We start from the raw sequence: 20,399 nt of genomic DNA, 5'->3' as shown, positions 1-20,399 counted from the left end.
AGGGATCGCCAAGGTTCCAGCTCGGAACCAGGACGCCGTCGCCACCACTGCCGTTCTGGTCATCTGCTCGATGGATGCCCATAGTTGCTGTTGTTGCTCATATAAATACTACTCCATATTAGTTGTGCTTGCTTGGGCTTCGGTTGGAATGTGGCTAACTCAGCCTAACTGTGCTCCTGGCAAGCTATTGTGCGATCAATCGCGTGTGGCGCGATCTGTTCAGTGCTTTCTTCCATCCAGGAGAATTTTTGTCAGATTGTCTTGTTTTTATTTTTATATGTAGGTATGTCCTGTCAACATGGCTTCATGGCTTAGCTCGTTTCACAATTTCTGTTGGTTTTTTAGGCTCATAGCCCATAAGACCATATGTATACTTTTTCTCAATTATTTCCAAAATTTGTTACATGTAAAAAAATTATAATAAAAAGTTTTTATATACATATCTACAAAATATCTATGTAGAAAAGCTCTTACGCATAGATATATTTTTTGTTCATGCTAACAGGATTATGAGTTCATTTCAAAGCTATACATCTAATTTAAATATACAAAGTTTTTCTACACAAAGTTTATATGTACAAAGTTTACATGTAAGAAGTTTACCTACGAAATATTTGCACGTATAAAGTTTATATACTATGTATAAAAAATAAAAAATTCATATACCAAATATTTCTAGCATATGGACCGAAAGACTAGCAATACTTCGGAAAGAGCTATGCATCGGATGTCTGGAGATTTGCAAATAGGACGATGTTTCACTGTATGTTGAATGAATGTTGCAATGTTCCATCGCTCGAAAAAAAATATTTTAACGTGAAATCTCCGAACGATGTTTCACTGTATGTTGAATGAATATTGCAATGTTTCATTGCTCGAAAAAAATATTTCAATATGAATTGTTTCTTGATGTTTCAGTTTTCATTGAAGAATGTTTTACCACTTTATCGAAGATGTTTCAATCAAATGCAACACTCAAGAACATTGTCTGCAACAACAAAAACCCAATATATGCAACATCCGGTACTGATTTAAGAAACATTCCGAAAAGACGGATTGCAATATCACAAACATAATATGTGCAAAAAAAAAAACATGTGGTGTGCAACAATCCTCTCTAACTAGTTTGACGTTGCCACAAGCCTCCTCACCTTCGCTGCCGAGCTCAGAGCCCTCTCAGATGATGGCGTCTCAAGCTTTTTCGTCTTACTGCCCTATTGCCGCCAATGTGGTTGCCCGTGCTCACTGCATCCCGCCGCCTAAACTGCTGCACTGGCTGCTGCACAAACGCATGGTAGTCCTCGTCGGCGACGAGCACCACCCCATGCTTCCTCCCTCTCTTTCGTCCGTACACCACCACCATGCCAGGGGAGAAGGTGAAGAACAACGGCGTGCGGCCGTTGCCGTCGACGCGGCCCGATGCCTCCATTGCCAGTGCCGCTCGGAACACGGGCCACCGTGCCCCGAGGAACTCCTCCTACCCCGGCGACGCCCAAAATAACACCTCCAGTGACTCGTGGGGCGTGGATGAATAGCCGGAATCCAGCTACCCGCGACGGCAGCGCCACCGTAGACGGCGGCGCTGCCGCCACCGCCACCTGATGACGCCACAGCCACGCGTGCAGCATGGGGACGCCGGAATGAGGATAAGGTTGGGGACGAGGAGGAATGAGGATAAGTTTCAACTGGGTCCTATCTTATAGGACCTTATGTAGTTTCGTCTTGTATCGGATGTACGATAATAAGAGTTTTCGCAATACATCTCATAAGAAAAATGGCTAGCAATACATGGACCTAAAGGGCAGCCAATAATATATGTAGCCCACGAGACAAGAATTGGGTTGACGCAGAAAAAAAAAAGTTCGCACGGGATGGAACTAGTCATCGTTCCGGAAAAAAAAAAGAGTGTACCATTGAAGCCGATATGGGTGCATTGAAGCCAATATGGGTGCGATGCTATCGCGTGCCGAGATCGCCATTTCGCGACAGTAGCATGGGTGCCTCGCGCGACTGGACACTTGTCGCGCGCAGAGAGGAGGGTGGCGCAAAACGCGTTTTTTTTTTCTACTGTTTCTTCATACAGTTTCTTTTTTTTTTGTTTTTTTCGTCCATATCTTTTGGTTTCTTATTTTTTTCTTTTGTATCTTTTTAGTTTTTTTCGGTTTTTTAATAAGTATGTATGTGTGTATACGTACACATACAAACTTTTTATACACATAAATAAACTTTGTATACACGTATATACAAAAGTTGTATACATGTACTTTTAGGGGTTTTTATACATATGTATACAAACTTTGTATAAACGTATACAAAGTTTATATTACGTGTATTTTTTTTGGGTTTTTTCTACGTACGCTCACATACTTTATAGACGTATATATATTTTTTATAAATTAAAAGTGTATACATAAAAAATTATATATATCTACACACGTACATATATACTACATATACATACGTATAAACTTTATATACACATATACAAAGTTTATACATACGTATATATCTATAACTAATATAAATATTCGTATTTTTCCAATCATCACACCGATTTTTCGTCCCTTCGTAACCTCATGCGCACCTCCTCTCCAAATCCCACATCCAATCCAACCCAAAAACAAAATATCAATCTCAATCCAAATACAAATCGGAATCATCATAAAATCCTAGAGAAAATACTACTACAAGATCACAAGAACATATTTCATCAACAACAACGACAACACAAGAACATCACAAGCACAAAAACACCGACGCCGGAAGGGGAGGGTGCCACCGTCGCCGCAGGGATGCCGGGCCACCGCTACCTCTCCTCCTGCTGGATCCGGCGGAGGGGAGGGCACCGTCCCTGCCTGCCACCGTGGGAGGGGGAGGGGTAACGACGCCGCCGCCAGTGGGGGAGGGGGAGCCTCCCTTCCCGCTGGATCCGGCGGAGGGGAGGACGCTGCATCCGCCTGCCATCGTGGGAGGGGGAGTGGGAACGGCGCTGCCGCCGGTGGGGGAAGGGGAGCGGCGCCGCCACAGCAGAGACGCCGCGCCGCCGCTGCCTGCCCTCCCGCTAGATCCTGCGGAGGGGAGGGCGCCGCCCCTGCCCGCCGCCTCCCCTCCTGCCGCTGGCCGCAGCCAGCCACCGTGGGTGGGGGAGGGGGAACGGCGCCACCGTGGCGGAGGGGAGAGGCGACGGCGTCACCGTGGGAGGGGGAGGGGGAGCGGCGCCGCCACGGCGGAGGGAGAGAGGCGACGGCGTCGTTTTGAGAGAGAGGGGAGAAAAAATGATTTTAGGGTTAGGGTTTAGCTACTGAACTTTTATATAGGTTTGGAACAATCTGGAGCATTGATCAGATCGGACGGCTGTGGCTGCTCCCGCGTCGGGCCGCGATTCCCAGGCCGCCACACAATTGGGTCGTCTCATGGGCCGCATGTATGCTCCGAACGGAATAAGTTAAGTTTAGGTCCCTTAAGGCTGTTATTTCTTTTTAAGAGCAAGGTTAATAATACAGCCGACTTGTTGGCTATAAGGTTCTTTATAGCCTTCTCTCAGCCTACCCATATAATAGTTAGCTCTTTACAATTAATATAGGGTCCACTTGTCTCTTTCACAGAGTTTCTTGGTTCTTGTGTCCGAGCCGGCTGTAAGTTTACAGCCCGCTTCTCCTCTCTCCTCTCTTCTCTCCTCCACATCAGCATTTAGCCGGCTTATAGCCTACTATTATACTTGCTCTAAGACTACTAAACGGTGCATTTTTCGCAAGAATCATCTATACGAAAGTTGTTTTAGAAAACATATTAATCTATTTTTTACTAATACTTAATTAATTATAGATTAATAAACTACCATGTTTTCCGTGATAATACTCTCTAAGAAAACGAAAATGGCTAATCTCTATCTCTACTTATACTTCAAAAATTTGAAAATGTTTCCATCGTCCGTCTAAAATAAAAAAAGAGCGAAAAAGGTCCGATTGTATGTAAAAAGAAAAAAGTCTGATTTCTATCCGATTTCATCGTTTATATGTTATCTACCTCTAATCTAATCTAATCTAATCTAACATTCTATATACCTATACCTAATCTTCCGGTGAAATTTTCATCCGTTCTCACCTATTTTTGTCCGCAACATCCCGGGTCCAACACACAACAAATCATACAGAGTCCGCATCAAATAGCACTTCACCTTCGGTTACCCAGAAGAGAATGAACGAGAAATTTTAATTCGCGGGCTGAAGAATAAATGCTGAAACTATCTTTGTATTATTAAAATTTGCAATTAAGCTCTGAAAACTTCAATAAAATTCCAAAGAGTGTAATTATAATTTAATTATACACCTACCAACTTAAAAAAATATCCAAATTTTTAAGAAAATTTGTATTTTAATTAATTAATTACATAATGTAATTTTTTTTAACTTTTCCTTAATTTTCTTGTCTTTACATTTCCCGTTGCAACGCACGGGCACTCTACTAAACACACACAAACATATTGGGACCTTTTGTCTAACCGTGGAGAGTTGAATTCATCATGCTAGGATTCGGTACGAGAAACACAGGAGCTCGACACTTGAGGAAAAGCCGAGGTGCTACAATTTCATCGATGCTCTTATCTTCCAGGTTAAGGACTCCAATATCAAGGCGGAGACCCCACATGCTCTTGGAGGACAAGCACTCGAAATCATCTGTAAAATACACATGATTTGCCTTCAGCTGTGGGTACTCACAAACACCAAGACAAGATGACTGGTTATTCCCAATAAACAACACATGGTCATCCAAGCTAAATATTTGCACCAGCTTTTTAGCCACAGTGTCAACTCTAAATATTCTTGTGTTCTGAGTGTTGCTCACAAGAGCTGGAAAGCCAGTGATTTCATCAACCCAATTACCATTCCCCTCCTGTGGTTTCCAAACTTGCAGCAGATCACCACATGGAGCATGAACAATATAAATTCTCTCACACGCATACTCCTTTGTCCTGCCCATAATTACCTTTGCTGTGATCACAGTGGCGTCGAGATCAAACGAGAAGATTTCCCCAAATGACGTCACTGCATACAGTAGGCCATCCTTGTAGGCGCAGTCATGAATTCCCAAGTGTGGTGGCAGCCATGTCCACTTGTCATGTTCTAATCTAGCAAATGAGATCTGTTTATGTGGATCATGAATGAGCACCACAATATAGCTTCGTACGAATTTATCGTAGAATACAAAGGCCTTGCAATGGAAGAAGTACCGTAGTTTGTCAAGAGGAAGCGTCATGGGTGACTCAGTAACACCCTCCGCTGTGTGCCGTGAGTAACGATATTTGCAGAGCTCGCCTTTGCGGTTGAAAATGGGCGTCACCTGGTTGATGGTTATCACTGACGGAAGAGCGATCTGTTCACCGGTGATCGTATTAAGAATGTGCATCTCAGACCTCTCATCAGCGGTAACCAGCCAGCCATCTGAAGACCCAAGCAGATACCTCCTACTGATGGGTGGCTCGGGCAGAGTTAACTTGTAGGTCCTCTTCTCTGCAAGGCTGTAGAGGCAAGCGATGTTTTCACCAATAGATTGAGAAGTGTAGAGGAAACACGGCGTCTGAGGTCGTTTGTACTTTCCAAGGTTGTGCAGTTTGATATGCACGGAGCGCCACGAGGAGCAGACTGAAGCCGCACGCAGGGCATCAGGGATCTCCAACATGGCAATGATATCCATCAGGATATCATGTGGCAGGTCTGAAAATTCGCGAGCCGTAGTTTCGGTCAGTATCGTCCGAAGTTCCTCCTTTGTTGAACAGGGAGGAAGGCATAGCTGCTTAGGCAAAACTTGGGGAATTACACAGCACATGTTTTGGGGGCACAAATCCATAATCTCCTCTCTGCTGCACATCTCCATCTGGAGCAGAGCGTCTCTTAGCAGATCAATCGCTTGTGCAGGAACACTGGCAGAGGTGCAACCTCTTGGAAGATGAACTGCTCGTGCAGGAACACCGCGAAAGCTGCACAATCTTGGAGGTCGGGATCGGGCAGGCTCCTCCTGGAACGACTTATACAGAGAACCAAACGAGGACGCGCCATAAAACTCCGAGTTCGATTAGATGCAGGAATTGGAAACCCCAATCCAAGAACAAGATAAGCATCACCGGAATCCGTTGTCCCATGCCTAAAGAGAGCCATATCCATCCTCGCAGGACACAGCGTAGGGCAGCTGAAACCCACCCCCCAAAATTCGTTGAAACAAACAAACGCACGCTGCTGTTAGTACTACGATTGAAGGGAAAAGAGGGGAGCTTTTGGATCTACAAGAGAAGATGTTCGTGCTGGGTACTCACCGGCGAGGATGCGGCGGAAGCAGCAGGACGGCGGCGCCGTTCGGCGAAGACGGCGGACTCACGAGGAGGAGAAGGGGGACGGTGGATATAGGTGTCCAAACGGGCGGCACGGCCCGGCCCGGCACGGGCACGGTTCCGGCACGGCCCATTTCGGCACGGCCCGTTAGGCACGGCTGATGAAACGGGCCGTGCCGTGCCGGCCCACGTGCCGAGCCGCAGGCCCAAGCACGGCCCGTGGATGGCCGGGCCGTGCCCGTGCCGGCACGGCACGCCCGCGGCCCACGGGCCGTTCGGGGCACGGCGGCCCGTGAAGGCAGGCCGCCAGCCCGCCAGCCTGCAGTGCACAGTGTTTTTTTTTAAAAAAAAAGCAAAGTAAATGTATAAGGAAAAAAAAATTAAAAATGGAAATAAAATGTTTAAAAAAAAGTAATGATTTACTAATGTTAAAAAATGAAAAAATGGTATTTAAAAAATGGAAATAAAAGTTTTTTAAAAAAGTAATGATTTGCTAATGTTAAAAAAAAGAAAAAATGGTATTTTTTTGTTGTGTTGAAAAATTTAAAAATATAGATTGTGATTCATTATTTTGAAATAATTTAAAGATAAATCCACACTTGCGAAAATATTGCAAAAGAATTTGTTAAAAATAGTAATGACCTTTATTGATGTTTATATCATTACAGGATACAATGATACATGCTGCCTCGTTAAAAACTTTGTCATGTAAAAACTCATAGGGGAAAATGAGAAAACCATGACAAAGAAAAGAGTACAGCTCAAAGGTCAGAACTACTTCTAACAAAATTCTACTGGGGTTGGTCTGGATCCAGGTAGAGTTGCTCGAACTGGGCGGCCAATTCTTGGTTGTCCGCAGTGTATTGGGCATGTTGTTGAGCAAGCTCCCAGTCTTTAACGCATTGTAGCATTTCGACGTGGTCGCTGCGCAGAGTCGTCCTCCGGTCTCCGATTCGGAGGACACCGTCGACACGGGCACCGTCAACACATCCCGTGCTAGTTTTGAAAGCACAGGATATGTTATCTTGTGGTCATTCCACCACCCGAGGACGTTGAAATCTTGTGCTTCGTGGTGGATGGCGTCGCTGTCCAAATAACCGGACAACTCTTCGGCCACAACATGCGAAGAGGCGTCTCCACTTGTAGCCGACGAACTGCCACCACCTTGGATTGAACTTGAAGACGATCCACCCCAAATCCTACCCCACTGTATCTTCTTCTTACCTGTAGTGGGGATAGGAGGGGGTCTCTGCTGGCGAACTTCCTGAAACTTTACTTCATATCTTCCAAAAACCTCATATAATTTACGTCTAACCTCAGTATAAAAAGAACTATAATCTACACCTATAGTATCTCCAACAAGTGATAAAATAGCAGACAATCCCCTTAATTTACACCTAGGATCTAAAACAAAAGCAAGAGCATACAACATAGGTATATTTTTCCAATATTTCAAATATTTTTGTTTCATGTGAAAGACAGGTTCAGTTAGAACGTCATCATTTTCGTATTCTTTAAATAAAGTAGCAATTTCAAGAAGGTTGTGCAAAATTATATTAGCAGTTGGATAATAAACTTGTGACAAAGTTAGAGTACAATCATAAAAAGTTTCTAGAAATTGGTAAAATTTTTGGACAATTGCCCAAACATGCTCGTTCAGTACTGAAGACCCGTCACTGTTTCTTGGGCCACCACGTGACTGAACAAAATCAGAAAGTAAACTACTATAAGGTAAAACAACTTTTAACATTAAATACGTTGCATTCCACCGATGCTCTGCATCGGTGGCAAACTTACGAGCTTTCACACCGGCCGCATTGCAAAACCTCTTCCATGCAGCAATCCGCGGGTTAGAAGCAGTTAACCACGCGATTGCTTGACGAACAGCATCGATGTGGTCACCTACCCTCTTCATGCCAGTCTTAACAATCAAATTAATTATATGACATGCACAACGCTGATGGAGTAGAAAAGATTGAGCATACACACAAAATAAAGGTTGCAATATTTCAATAGCCCTAGAATTAGCAGATGCATTATCTAGGGTGACAGCAAATATTTTATCAGCAAGATTAAATTCATTAATTACTTCCCTAATTCTTTCAGCTATGTTTTCTCCTGTATGTGAGACATCTATTAACCTAAGCCCTAAAACTCTCTTTTGTAATTGCCAATCATCATCAACAAAATGAACAACTACGCTAAGATAATCCTCTCTAGCTCTACTACTCCATATATCTGAAGTAACACTAACAGAGAAAGTACATGTACTAAACAGTTCCTTAAGTGCAGTTGCTTCCTTGTGATAAACATTCTCTAAATCTCTAGTTGATGTTTGCCTACTCACAGCTTTAAACCTAGGGTTATGAGATTGCTGAATGTAATGTTCAAAAGCAGGGGACTCCCCAAAGTTCAGGGGTAAATCTTGCCTGGCGATTAACCGGACAAGAGATTCCCGAGCAACCATGGGATCGTACTCCCAACTGTGTACCGTACCGTCTGGGTTTACCATAAGTTGCTGCTGCCGGAGTTGTATTCCTTGCTTCTTGGCACACGACTCCGCATGGCGCTTGAGGTGACCTGTACCACCAGAAGAACGAGCAGATAAAATTTGCCTACATATTCTACAACGGGCTTTCGATACCTCCCTTCCGTCGGGGCATGTTTCCTTTATCTCGTCGAAGCTTTGCCACACACCGGAGGTTCTCGATCTCTTCGAGCCGGTGTGTGTCGAAACACTTCCGCTCGCGGTTCCGGAAAATCCTTCCGAAGCTGTCTCCGCCTGAACCGGTACCTCCTCAACGACAGCCGTATGAACCGGTACCTCCTCCACAGATGGTGGAGTTGGAGCCGATCCGGAGGTACCGTCAAACCCCGACATGTAGTTGGGGTCGAAATCACCCAAGGTGAACGACGGCGACTGGTATGGAAAGTTCGGATCCATTCTGAAAATTTAAACCGACATAAACAAATTTTCGAATATTTATTGAATTCACAAACACAATACAAATAATACACAAATTTGAATATTACTTACATCTTTCCAACCGCGAGCTCTTCAAACCTCTGCGATCAAACTGTTGAACTACGAAACTAATTTTGATTTTTGACAAAATTTGAGCAAATTTTGTCAAAATAAAAAAAAATGCACACTTGAGAACAAAGAGAGCACTTAAAACACTTGAGAACACAAGATGAGGAGTGTGGGATGAGGAGAAATGGCTGGGGTTCATGCCCTATTTATAGGGCGAAATTTGAGATTTTTTGAAATTTTTTCGAAATTTTTATGAATTTTTTAGCCTCCCAACGGTTATTTTCAAATTTGAACGGTCAAATAGCCGTTAGTGCCACGTGGCGCCTTCCCATTCGACCGCCGCCCGCCCTGTCCGCGCCTGACGGGCCGCCGGCGTGCCGTGCCGTGCCGTGCCGCGGGCCGTGCCGTGCCGGCCCGCTACAGTAGCCGTGCCGTGCCGTGCCGGCCCGCGGGCTCGGCCAGCGGCCCAAGCACGGCACGGCTACTCGTGCCGTGCCGGCACGGCCCGTTACTGTAGCAGGCCGTGCCGGGCCGTGCCTGCTACAGGTTCGGCCGTGCCCCGGGCCGCCCATTTGGCCCGGCCCATTTGGCCACCTCTAGCGGTGGAGGATCGGATCGACTAGGGTGTACGGAGTGATGGGCTGTTAACGGTATTGGGCTTTCTATCGTCCAATTCGGAGAGGCCCGCCAGAGTTTAGAGACTGTCGCAATCGACCTCCCCATTGAATTTTATTATTTTTACATTTTCTTATTAAAATATTTAAAAAATATTTTTTCGAAAATTTACAATTCTAGTCGTCTCTGGCCTTCTGGGAAAAATCGCCCTTCCAGAGAGCGATAAGGGACCTAAATGCAAATTTTTCAACACAGCTTATTAGCTCTATAATTTTACAATTTAAAATTATATTATATAAAGTCATATGAAATAAAACTTTATATCAAAATTGTAGAGATCGAGGAGATCTACAACTTTGTAGTTAACAATGTTTTCATTTAAGATCTTTTAGATATCCATATATTCGTTACACAATATAAAACTATTTTAAAAATCTCAGATATACATTTCAAACGACATCGGATGGAGATAAATTTTATATAAAAATTGTACATCTTGATGAGATCTACAACTTTGTTGTTTATCACTTTTCCATTTAAAATTATTTGGAGTGTCGAATAAGCATTATTAGTTTTTAAACGATTAACACCGGTGGAAAGGGTTTGAACACAAATAAAAAATTTATATTTAGGTCCCTTATCAGGAAGGGCGATTTTTAAAAAACGCCCTCCCAAAGAGCGAGAGGCCACTAGAATTGTAAATTTTCAAAACAAATTTTTTAAAAAATATTTTAATAAAAAGATGTAAAAATAAGAAATTCCCCATTGCGCCCTCTTTTTTTTCTACGGAATAAGTGCATTTGACTTTCTGTTCAATCTGATTCCAACCCCTTAAATATAAGTTTAATAATATAACCAACCACTAGTTCTTAAAAATTAAAACATCATCAATAACCAACCTAATAGCCTGCTCATATAATAGTTATAATAGTTAGTTATAGATATATAATGCATAATTAATACCCCCTCCGTTTCACAATGTAAGTTATTCTAGCATTTTCCACATTCATACTAATGTTAATGAATCTAGACATATATATTTATCTAGATTCATTAATATCAATATGAATATGGAAAATGCTAGAATGACTTACATTGTGAAACGGAGGAAGTATTAAATCTACCTATCTCACATAGTATGTTGAAACCCATGCTGCAGCCGGCTACTAATAATCTATTATGTACTCCGCTTCTTTTCTCTCTAATCTTCTCTCTTATCCACATAAGCATAAATATGATGTGGCAGCCTGTATAGCCTACTTACATCATCTTATTATACTCGCTCTTAGCAATACTAGATATTTTAACCCCTCAACTATGAAAACCGATGCAAAATTACTCCTTTAGGCTGTGATCTTTTGGAGGGGTTAGGAACCCTTCCTCTCCACATGGAAACACAGTGCGATGATTTAAAACATGATTAATTAAGTATTAGCCAAAAGAAAACTTGAAAAAATAGATTAATATAATTTTCTACAGCAACTTTTCTATAGAATTTTTTTTAAAAAAAAACTACACCATTTAGTATTTGGAAAGCGTGCACGCGATAAATTAGGGAGTGAGGTTGGGAGCCTCAAGTGGCACTGAAGGTGATTTTTGCTGAACATGACGTTTATGCAGCATTACAATTAACTAAAAGAATTAAAAAATATATACGTGACCAGCTATCAGTGACCACTTCTTTTCCTCTATCCTCCTCTTCGTGTCCTATCCTATCCTTGCCCCCGTGACGGGCAAGACCAGCGGCACCGGCCTGCAAAAGAGCGGCGGTGAACCACGGCATCCCCGGCGAGCTCCGCGGGCGGCTGCTGGCGTTGGGGGAAGCAGCTGCTGGGTCGTGACCCTTCCGAGCTAAAGAAGGTGCGGCACCGCGGCGCTGAAGTCGCTCCGCGTCCACGAAGTTAGGGCCGTTCCTGTGGGAGTGCCACAAGCGTGACCGCACAGGGCCCCAAATATCTTAGTACGTGTCACAGGACCATTAGCCCAATAGAATAAATTAGTTGAAATGTGCAGTTGGAAACGGAGGCTGAGCGAGCACGTCGATTTGTTTTCGGCACGTGTGTCAATTCGAGCGTCCACCCGTCCGTCTGCCCCAACCCATACGCCGCGCCGCTCTCGCACTCGCCGTCTCGCTGTCCTGCTCGATGCTCGGCCGCTCATCGCACGGTCGTCGCTTGGCTCTTGGCCCTCGTCGCTCGCCGTCTGCACGTCTGCTGACGTGCCGCAGTAAAGCGGCAAGGCGGCAACCAGCGAGCAACGCCTTTGGGCGCCCTCCTCGGCGATATGGCAGCGACCACAAGCGGCAAGCTAGCTGCCCTGCACACACCAGCAAGGCAGCAGGGTATATGACCTAAAATTTTATTATGATCACTAGGTTTATGGTTTATCTAGTACGTATACTAAATTAATTTTTATTCATCTTGCATCTATATGTGCATAGATTTATATAGCATTTCAACTTCTAAGAAATGTCTTCTGCAAATCATTGAAAATTTTATTTCAAGAAGTACTAAAGGAAAAAGAAAGGAAAAAATACGAATTACCCCCCTGAACTATCGTGGTCGGCCGAATTTCCCCCCTGAACCTGAAAACCAGACATTACTCACCGTAAACTTTCAATACCGGACGAATTACCCCCCTCGACCCAATCCAGAGCAGTTTTGTCCTACGTGGTGTACGCGTGGCAACCCAGTCAGCTTTTTTTTCTAAAAAAATGGTGGGACCCACGTGTCATACCCCCCTCTTCCTCTCTTCGTCTGTTCATACATGGTCAACGGGCGACAGCGCGCACGACGCAATGCGGAGAGGGGCGGTGGGCAGCGCCGGTGGCCAGCGGCGCGCGGGAGCGGGCCGGCCGTCGCGCGCACGGCGGCGCGCGGGACGGGCGGTGGGCAGCGGCGCACGCGGGCAGGCCGGCCGTCGACGCACCCGGCGGCGCGCGGGGAGGTTGAGAGGATGGGGGAGGGGGGAGCGGAGGTGGATGGGGAAGGGGAGGAAATGGAGGTGGAAAGGGAGGTCGAGGGGAGCGAGCTCCGCACACGGCGGCGGCCATGGCGGTGAGGCGGGGGTCGGCCGGAAGCTCCCCAGCCGTTGCTCGCTCCCCAGCACCTGCGGGGGTGGCGATGGGCGGCAGCGCATCATCAGGGGACGATTGTGTCTTTTGTCTTTAGCTATAGCTATGACACGGTTACAGGATAGACAATTGACGACGATGATGACGACGAACATAGATAGAATTGAAGAGGTGATTAGCATTAATGATGTAGCATATGACGATGCGATCGATGGATGTAACATGGGCGTGATCGAGATGGCGAGACATTCGGAATCTCATTGTCTCCCCCGGCCAATTTGCAAAATCAACAGGCATGCGCGGCAATGGGCTCCAGACAGCGAGCGCGACTAGGTACACGACGCGAGCGCGGCGGGCGGCTCTGGTTGAAAATCCAGGAGGCAGAGCCGATGGAGGAAGCGGCCAAGTCCTGACGGCAGCGATGAGCACCCTAGCCAGGCGCCGGTGCCGGCTCATCGCAGAGGACACTGTGGCTCAGGCCGGTCGACGGCGGTGGCGGACCAACGAACGCCAGCGAGGGAGAGCCGGTTGACGGCGTGGTCCAGGAGAACGCGACGACAGGAGAAGGAGGAGGTCGGGGCTGGAGGCCCCAAGGTCGACCGCGGTCGCGGCGAAGATGGCCGATGCACAGGGGGCGGAGCAGATTCCGTCGACGATGACCTAGCAAGCAAGGTGCTGTTGCTGCTGCTTGACAGCGACAAAACCAAGGAGATCGATCTCTCCTGATGACCAAGAACGAAAAAGATGGGGCCGCTGGAGGGGATCGGGATCGATCTTCTCGGCCCACCGCCCGCCCTCGCGTGCCGCCGTGCGCGCTGATCGCCCGCACGGCCACGCCTGACGACGCGCTGCCGCCCACCGTTGCCCTCGCGTGCCGACCGCCCGTGCGGCCACGCCTGACAAACCGCTGCCGCCCATCGCGGCCCTCGCGTGCCGACCGCGCCTAACGTCGAGAGAGAGAGAGAGGAAGAGGGGAAGAGGAAAAGGAGGAGATGGGAGAGAATGACAGGTGGGCCCACCATATTTAAAAAAAGAAAATGCTGACTGGGTTGCCACGCATACGCCACATAGGACAAAACTGCTCTGGATTGAGTCGAGGGGGGTAATTCGTCCGGTATTGAAAGTTTAGGGTGAATAATGTATGGTTTTCGGGTTTAGGGGGGGAATTTGGACGACCGTGATAGTTCAGGGGGTAATTCGTACTTTTTCCAAAAAGAAATATACTTTCCAATTGAAGATTATGCACAAAGAAAAATTTCTATTCAAGTTTATATTGCTAAAATATATCTTGAAGTGTAAGTTGTTTACCGGTTTATTTTATCGCACGGGCTCCCAAATTTTACGGGACGACCCTTACGAAGTCAATTGGGCTGGAGGGAAGGGGTGTAAGTGGCTAACCCGCGAAACCCACTTATAGGCTAAAATAAGCCACAAATCCGCTTATTTTGACCTATAAGTGGGTTCGCGGCTGACCCACTTACACCCCTGGAGGGACTCCATATCGATCTCGTCCCCGGTTCGGTTCCTCGTTATCGTCACAGGTCAGCGATGGCGATGATGACGACGTACTGGGTTCGGATCGATCAGGGCACACATGGCGGAGTACGGCGATCGACCACATGGCGCGCATCGCCTGCAAGCAGTCTGTTCAACGCCCTGGCCGGCCGAGCTCAAGCTGGGCGTCGACGCGACGGCCACTAGATGAAGTCCCTACCTCACTGAGGGCCACAGCTTCGTGCGCCTGCATGTACCGCTACATGCCCTGCCCTCGGTGGATCCAGAAAATCTTTTCATCGGTGTCATGATGTGTCTATCGGTGTTATAGGATACTAATTATGCTTAGATTATGGTGTTATAATATATGGATAAGTAGTTTCGTTATAGATTTTACCGAAAGTCGTCGGTGTCGCCTGACACCGGTCCTTATACTATAAATCCACCCCTGCCTGCCCTTCCTCCGCCTTCTGTACGTACTATTGTGAACTGATAACTGCAGCAATCATCGTGCTTACTTTGTGGATTATTCAGTCACAGCCTCACCATCGCTGTTATGAAAATGGCGTCCAGAAAAGAGGTTATTACAATATTTTTTCATGACTAGCTTTATTAATTCTGTCAGTAAGAAAGCTACTTCCCTACGGATCGCGCCACACCCCCAGGCCTCCTTTAGTGCTGGTGCACAAGTGCAAATCAACCATACTCAGAGCTAATTAAAAACTCTACATGCATATATCTAGTATAAGAACAAAGCATATGCATGACCAATTTCTTCTGGTTGTGAGGAGCTCCATTGGATAGGTTGATGGGAGGATTGGAGGTGGTGGCGGTGGAAGGGCAACTGGTATAGGTATATGCTGATCTCAATTAACTTTAAAACATTTCGATAAAATTGGTACAAACTCATCCAAATCAAGACGGATGGACAGGAAATTTTAGCTAACTAGAAAAAATACCCGTGCGTTGCAACGGGTAAAGACTATATTAATCTTATTATTGTTCATTGTGAAATTCATTGTAAGAATTCGCTTGGATATATATATTTTTCTAGAAAATCATGTCAAGTTAACATGCGAGTTTATTTTAAAGAGATTTCTTATACAACTCCTTCTGTATTTGTAAAAGCGAATGAACTTAAAACTCGACTAAAATACAGATCTATATTTCCAATAGCGAACGAACTTAAAAACTGACTCATACACAGATGACTTACTAAAATATCGATAAAAATATCTTTAATTTTTGTAATGGTAGAGATTTGCCGAGGTCAAAAGGGGTCAGAGTTTTAATTTAGGAGCCCCTGCGATCATTTTCTTTTTACCAAAAAATATGATTTGGAATGAGGGATTCAAAGTAGAGTTATTCTAAGTAATAATAGGTGTAAAATGGTTTTGATAAAGTAGGCCAGATTTGGCTTAGGAGTGGCCCATTGACGCTTTAAATCACACTAGTGCAAGTAATAATATGTGTAAAAAGGAGATGAATGTGGGAATGAAGAGCTCCTTCCTTAGCCAAGTAGGCAAACTGCTGTTTTTGCTTGGTTGTTACATGGAAAATACATATTCTATCTGAACCGTGGTTTTGGAGTAGATTGAAAAGTGTTTGATACATCTAAGCAGATTAAAATCGATTTTGCGTACGCAAGTGGATGACGGACGAAAAAAAACTTTCGAAAACCTTACGTATTTTTTTATTAGGTATATATAGATATAGATATAGATTTCGTTGTAGTTTTTTCGAGATATGATACGTTCTTTTAAGGTAATGGAAATGCTATATATCCTCGGCCTGATCGATACGAGATTTACAGTGTGGTTCACCGCTTTACTGGTAATTTAAGATATTTGCACTAGTCCCGAATTAGATCATAACGACTGTTTGCAATTACCTGTAAGATGCAGATATATGTTGGAACTCGATCTAACAAAGGCAGCTTGTCTGATGCAATTTTTCTTTTATCACATATTGTTTATGACAGGACTTGGATCAGTGCACCCCCAATTTCTTTATTTTCGTTCCTCCCTAATACCATGCACAGAAACACACTGCACTAATGAAGCGAGTAATTTATCAGGGAAATTTAACTATTTGCCACTTCAAATACCACTTCTATAGTTCTTCTCTATAACCACTGTGATTGTATCGATGCTATAGGACTTATTTCATCTGCATTTTTTTTCAGTTCTTGCAATCTTCTTAAAGACACAGAAGTGATAATCTCTACCTGTTATTTCCGTCCTGTAGACAATGTTGTGCTGAAGATATTTCTGTTAACCCAGAACACCAATCTCTCTAGGAACATGAAGGTAAACGCCTTTTGCTTCAGTGTCTACTGTCACTGTTTGAGTATAGAACAAAATGATTGACATTTAAAACCACCATACCATGTTCATCTGTGTCACAACTTTGGTTTGTTTTTTTGGGAATCAGGTACTTCACCATTGAATCTTGCAAACTTACGTACCAAGTCCTTTAATTTATACACCATGAACAAAAATTCCAGATCAGATAAATTGGACAAAAATTCCACGGTGGCGATGGCACATTTAGCTTTGCCCGTCGACTTACCACATGATGTGAGCACAAGAATATATTTTCCCAGGCCATAAGATTCCTCACACTCCATCTCTTGGCAACTCGATCGCCCCTTCTTGAGCATAAGTAGGAGCAGAAGGGGCTCATAGCACAAGCAGGAGCAGCGAGAGGTGCCAAGAAATGGGGAGGGAGGAATATGGTAAAATGGGGAAGAATTCATTTGTGTTTTCTAAACTAACACGCATTGACAACTTTGCACTAAATATAGGTGGTACGGTAAGACCGACCAATATTTATTCTCTAGAACCCAAAATAAGTAATAATGTTACATTAGTTCCAAAATAAATACCAAAGTAAAAAAGGTACATATTTTTAAACGATAATATTAAATGACAATGACAGGACAATCAAACCCACACCAACGTGCGTGCGCGATGTTTTCTAGTTTTATAGGAGTTTCTACGAGAGCCGTGCAAAATCTCACGCCCAAAGCCCTAAATCTAATTATTTTTCACCCTGAGTTTTCCATATCACTCATTTAACCTGCTTCTGTATATTCCACATAGCTTTACTCCACGGTAGCAATGGCACATTAGTTTTATGCATTGGCGTACCACATGACATGAGCACAAAAAAATATTTTCCTAGTCTATAAGATGCCTCGCATTCCATCTCTTGGCTACTCGAGCGCTCCTTCTTGAGCATGAGCATGAGAAAACGGGGCTCAGAGTGCAAGCAGGAGCAGCGAGAGGAGCCAATAAATGAGGAGGGAGGGATATGGTAAAATGGGGGAAGAATTAATTTGTGTTGTCTGTAGCAAATAACGGTCAAAACTAACATGCATTGCCACTGTGTACTAAAAATAGGTGGTATGGTAAGACCAACAAATATTTAATATCTAGAACCCAAAATAAGTAATAATGTAACATAAATTTTAAAATAAATATCAAAGCACTAAAAGATACATTTTTTAAACGATTATATTACATGACAATAGCAACACAATCAAAACCGCACCAACGTGCGTGCGCGATGCACTCTAGTTTTATAGGAGTTTCTACGAGAGCGGTGCAAAATCCCATGCCCAAAGCCCTAAATTTGATTATTTTTTACCCTGTGTTTTTTATATCACTCATTTAACCCACTTCTGCTCATTCCACATAGGTTTACTCCACAGTGGCGATGGTACATTTAGCTTTACCCGTGAACGTACCACATAACGTGAGCACAAATAAATATTTTCCTAGTCCATAAGATGCCTCACACTCCATCTCTTGGCTACTCTAGCGCTCCTTCTTGAGCATGAGTAGGAGCAGAAGGGGCTCATAGCACAAGCAGGAGCAGCGAGAGGTGCCAAGAAATGGGGAGGGAGGAATATGATAAAATGGGGAAGAATTCATTTGTGTTTTCTGCAGCAAGTCAACGGTCAAAACTAACACACATTGCCACCGTGTACTAAGACTAGGTGGTATGGTAAGACCAACTAATATTTAATCTCTAGAACCTAAAATAAGTAAAAATGTTACATTAGTTCCAAAATAAATACCAAAGTACAAAAATATACAATTCTTTAAATGATAAGATTACAGGACAATATCAACACAATCAAAACTGCACCAACGTGTGTGCGCAATAGGAGTTTCTATGAAAGCCATGCGTAATCCCGCGCCTAAAGCCCTAAATCCTATTATTTTCCACCCCGAGTTTTTCATATCACTAGTTTAACCTACTTTCACCCATTCGACGTAGCTTTACTCCACGGTGGCAATGGCACATTTAGCTTTACCCGTTGACGTATCACATGACGTGACAAAAAAAATATTTTCCTAGTCCACAAGATGCCTCGTACTCCATCTCTTAGCTACTTGAGCGGTCCTTATTGAGCACGAGCAGAAGGGGCTCAGAGCACAAGGAGGAGCAACAAGAGGAGCCATGAAATGGGTTGGGAGCGATATGGTAAAATGGGAAAAAATTATTTGTTTTTTTAGCAACTCGACGGTTAAAACTAACAAGCATTGTCACCGTGTACCTAAAATAGGTGGTCTGGTAAGACCAACAAATATTTAATCTCTAGAATAGAAAATAAGCAATAATGTAACTATTAGTTCCAAAATAAATACCAAAGTACTAAAAGATACTATAAATTTTTTAAACGATAAGATTACATGACAAGAACAGGATAATCAAACCCGCAACAGCGTGCGTGCGGGATGTACTCTACTTTTAAAGGAGTTTCTACGAGAGCCATGCAAAATCCTGCGCCTAAAGCCTTAAATTTTAAATTCTTTATAACCCTGAGTTTTTCGTATCACTCGTTTAACCCACTTTTGCCCATTCCACATAGCTTTACTCCATGGTAGCAATGGCACTTTAGCTTTACCCGTTGACATACCACATTATGTGAGCACAAGAAACTATTTTCCCACTTCATAAGATGTCTCGCACTCCATCTCTTGGCTACTCCAGTGCTCCTCCTTGAGCACGAGCATGAGCAGTTGGGGCTCAGAGCACAAGCAGGAGCAGCGAGAGGAGGCCAAGAAATGGGGAGGGAGGGACATGGTAAAATGGGAAATGATTTATTTGTGGCTTTTGTAGCAAGTCAACGGTCAAAACTAACGGGCATGTCTACCATGTACTTAAAAAATAGGTGGTGTGGTAAGATCGACAAATATTTAATCCGTAGAATCCAAAATAAGTAATAAGTAATAATGTAAGTGCTAGTTCCAAAATAAATACCAAAGTACCAAAAGATGCATTTTATTAACGACAAGAAACATGAAAATAACAGCACAATCAAACCCGTAACGTGCGGGATGTAGTTTAGTTTTGTATGAGTTTCTACGAGAGCCATGCAAAATCCCGTGCCTAAAGCCCTAATTTTTTTTCACCTTGAATTTTTCGTATCACTCGTTTGACCCACTTTTGTCCATTCCACATAGTTTTACTCCACGGTAGCAATGGCACATTAGCTTTACCCGTTGACATACCACATTATATGAGCACAGAAAACTATTTTCCCACTTCATAAGATGTCTCACACTCCATCTCTTGGCTACTCCAACGCTCCTTGAGCACGAGCATGAGCGGTTGGGGCTCAGAGCTCAAGCAGGAGCAGTGAGAGGAGGCCAGAAAATGGGGAGGGAGGGACATGGTAAAATGGGAAATAATTTATTTATGGCTTTTGTAGCAAGTCAATGGTCAAAACTAACGGGCGTGTCTACCATGTACTTAAAAATAGGTGGTGCGGTAAGACCGATAAATATTTAATCCGTAGAATCCAAAATAAGTAATAAGTAATAACGTAAGTGCTAGTTCCAAAA

The 20,399-nt window shown here is 44.0% G+C and overlaps 1 protein-coding gene and 1 long non-coding RNA gene across 2 annotated transcripts; both read right to left on the bottom strand.

The window, feature by feature from the left end:
• Positions 1-4,366: 4,366 nt before the first annotated feature.
• LOC4350768 (F-box only protein 7) lies at positions 4,367-6,387 on the bottom strand. Its single transcript, XM_015760263.3, has 2 exons — positions 6,311-6,387; positions 4,367-6,186 (listed from the first exon to the last, which is right to left on the bottom strand). Exon 2 carries the CDS (start codon positions 5,872-5,874, stop codon positions 4,498-4,500), a length of 1,377 nt encoding a protein of 458 aa, XP_015615749.1. The 5' UTR covers positions 5,875-6,186; positions 6,311-6,387; the 3' UTR covers positions 4,367-4,497.
• Positions 6,388-6,946: 559 nt separating this feature from the next.
• LOC136354007 (uncharacterized) lies at positions 6,947-9,799 on the bottom strand. The gene is made up of 2 exons (XR_010737671.1): positions 9,363-9,799; positions 6,947-9,270 (listed from the first exon to the last, which is right to left on the bottom strand). It is a non-coding gene; the product is annotated as an uncharacterized lncRNA (long non-coding RNA).
• Positions 9,800-20,399: the final 10,600 nt, after the last annotated feature.

Source organism: Oryza sativa, chromosome 11 (assembly GCF_034140825.1).
Source record: "Oryza sativa Japonica Group chromosome 11, ASM3414082v1".
NCBI classification, from domain to species: Eukaryota; Viridiplantae; Streptophyta; class Magnoliopsida; order Poales; family Poaceae; genus Oryza; species Oryza sativa.
The sequence above is the reverse complement of the archived record's forward strand: the minus strand, read 5'-3'. Positions and strand labels throughout refer to the sequence as shown.

Excerpts from the sequence above, each read along its gene's own strand:
- LOC4350768 (XM_015760263.3), bottom strand. The coding sequence starts at position 5,874 with ATGGAGATGTGCAGCAGAGAGGAGATTATGGATTTGTGCCCCCAAAAC.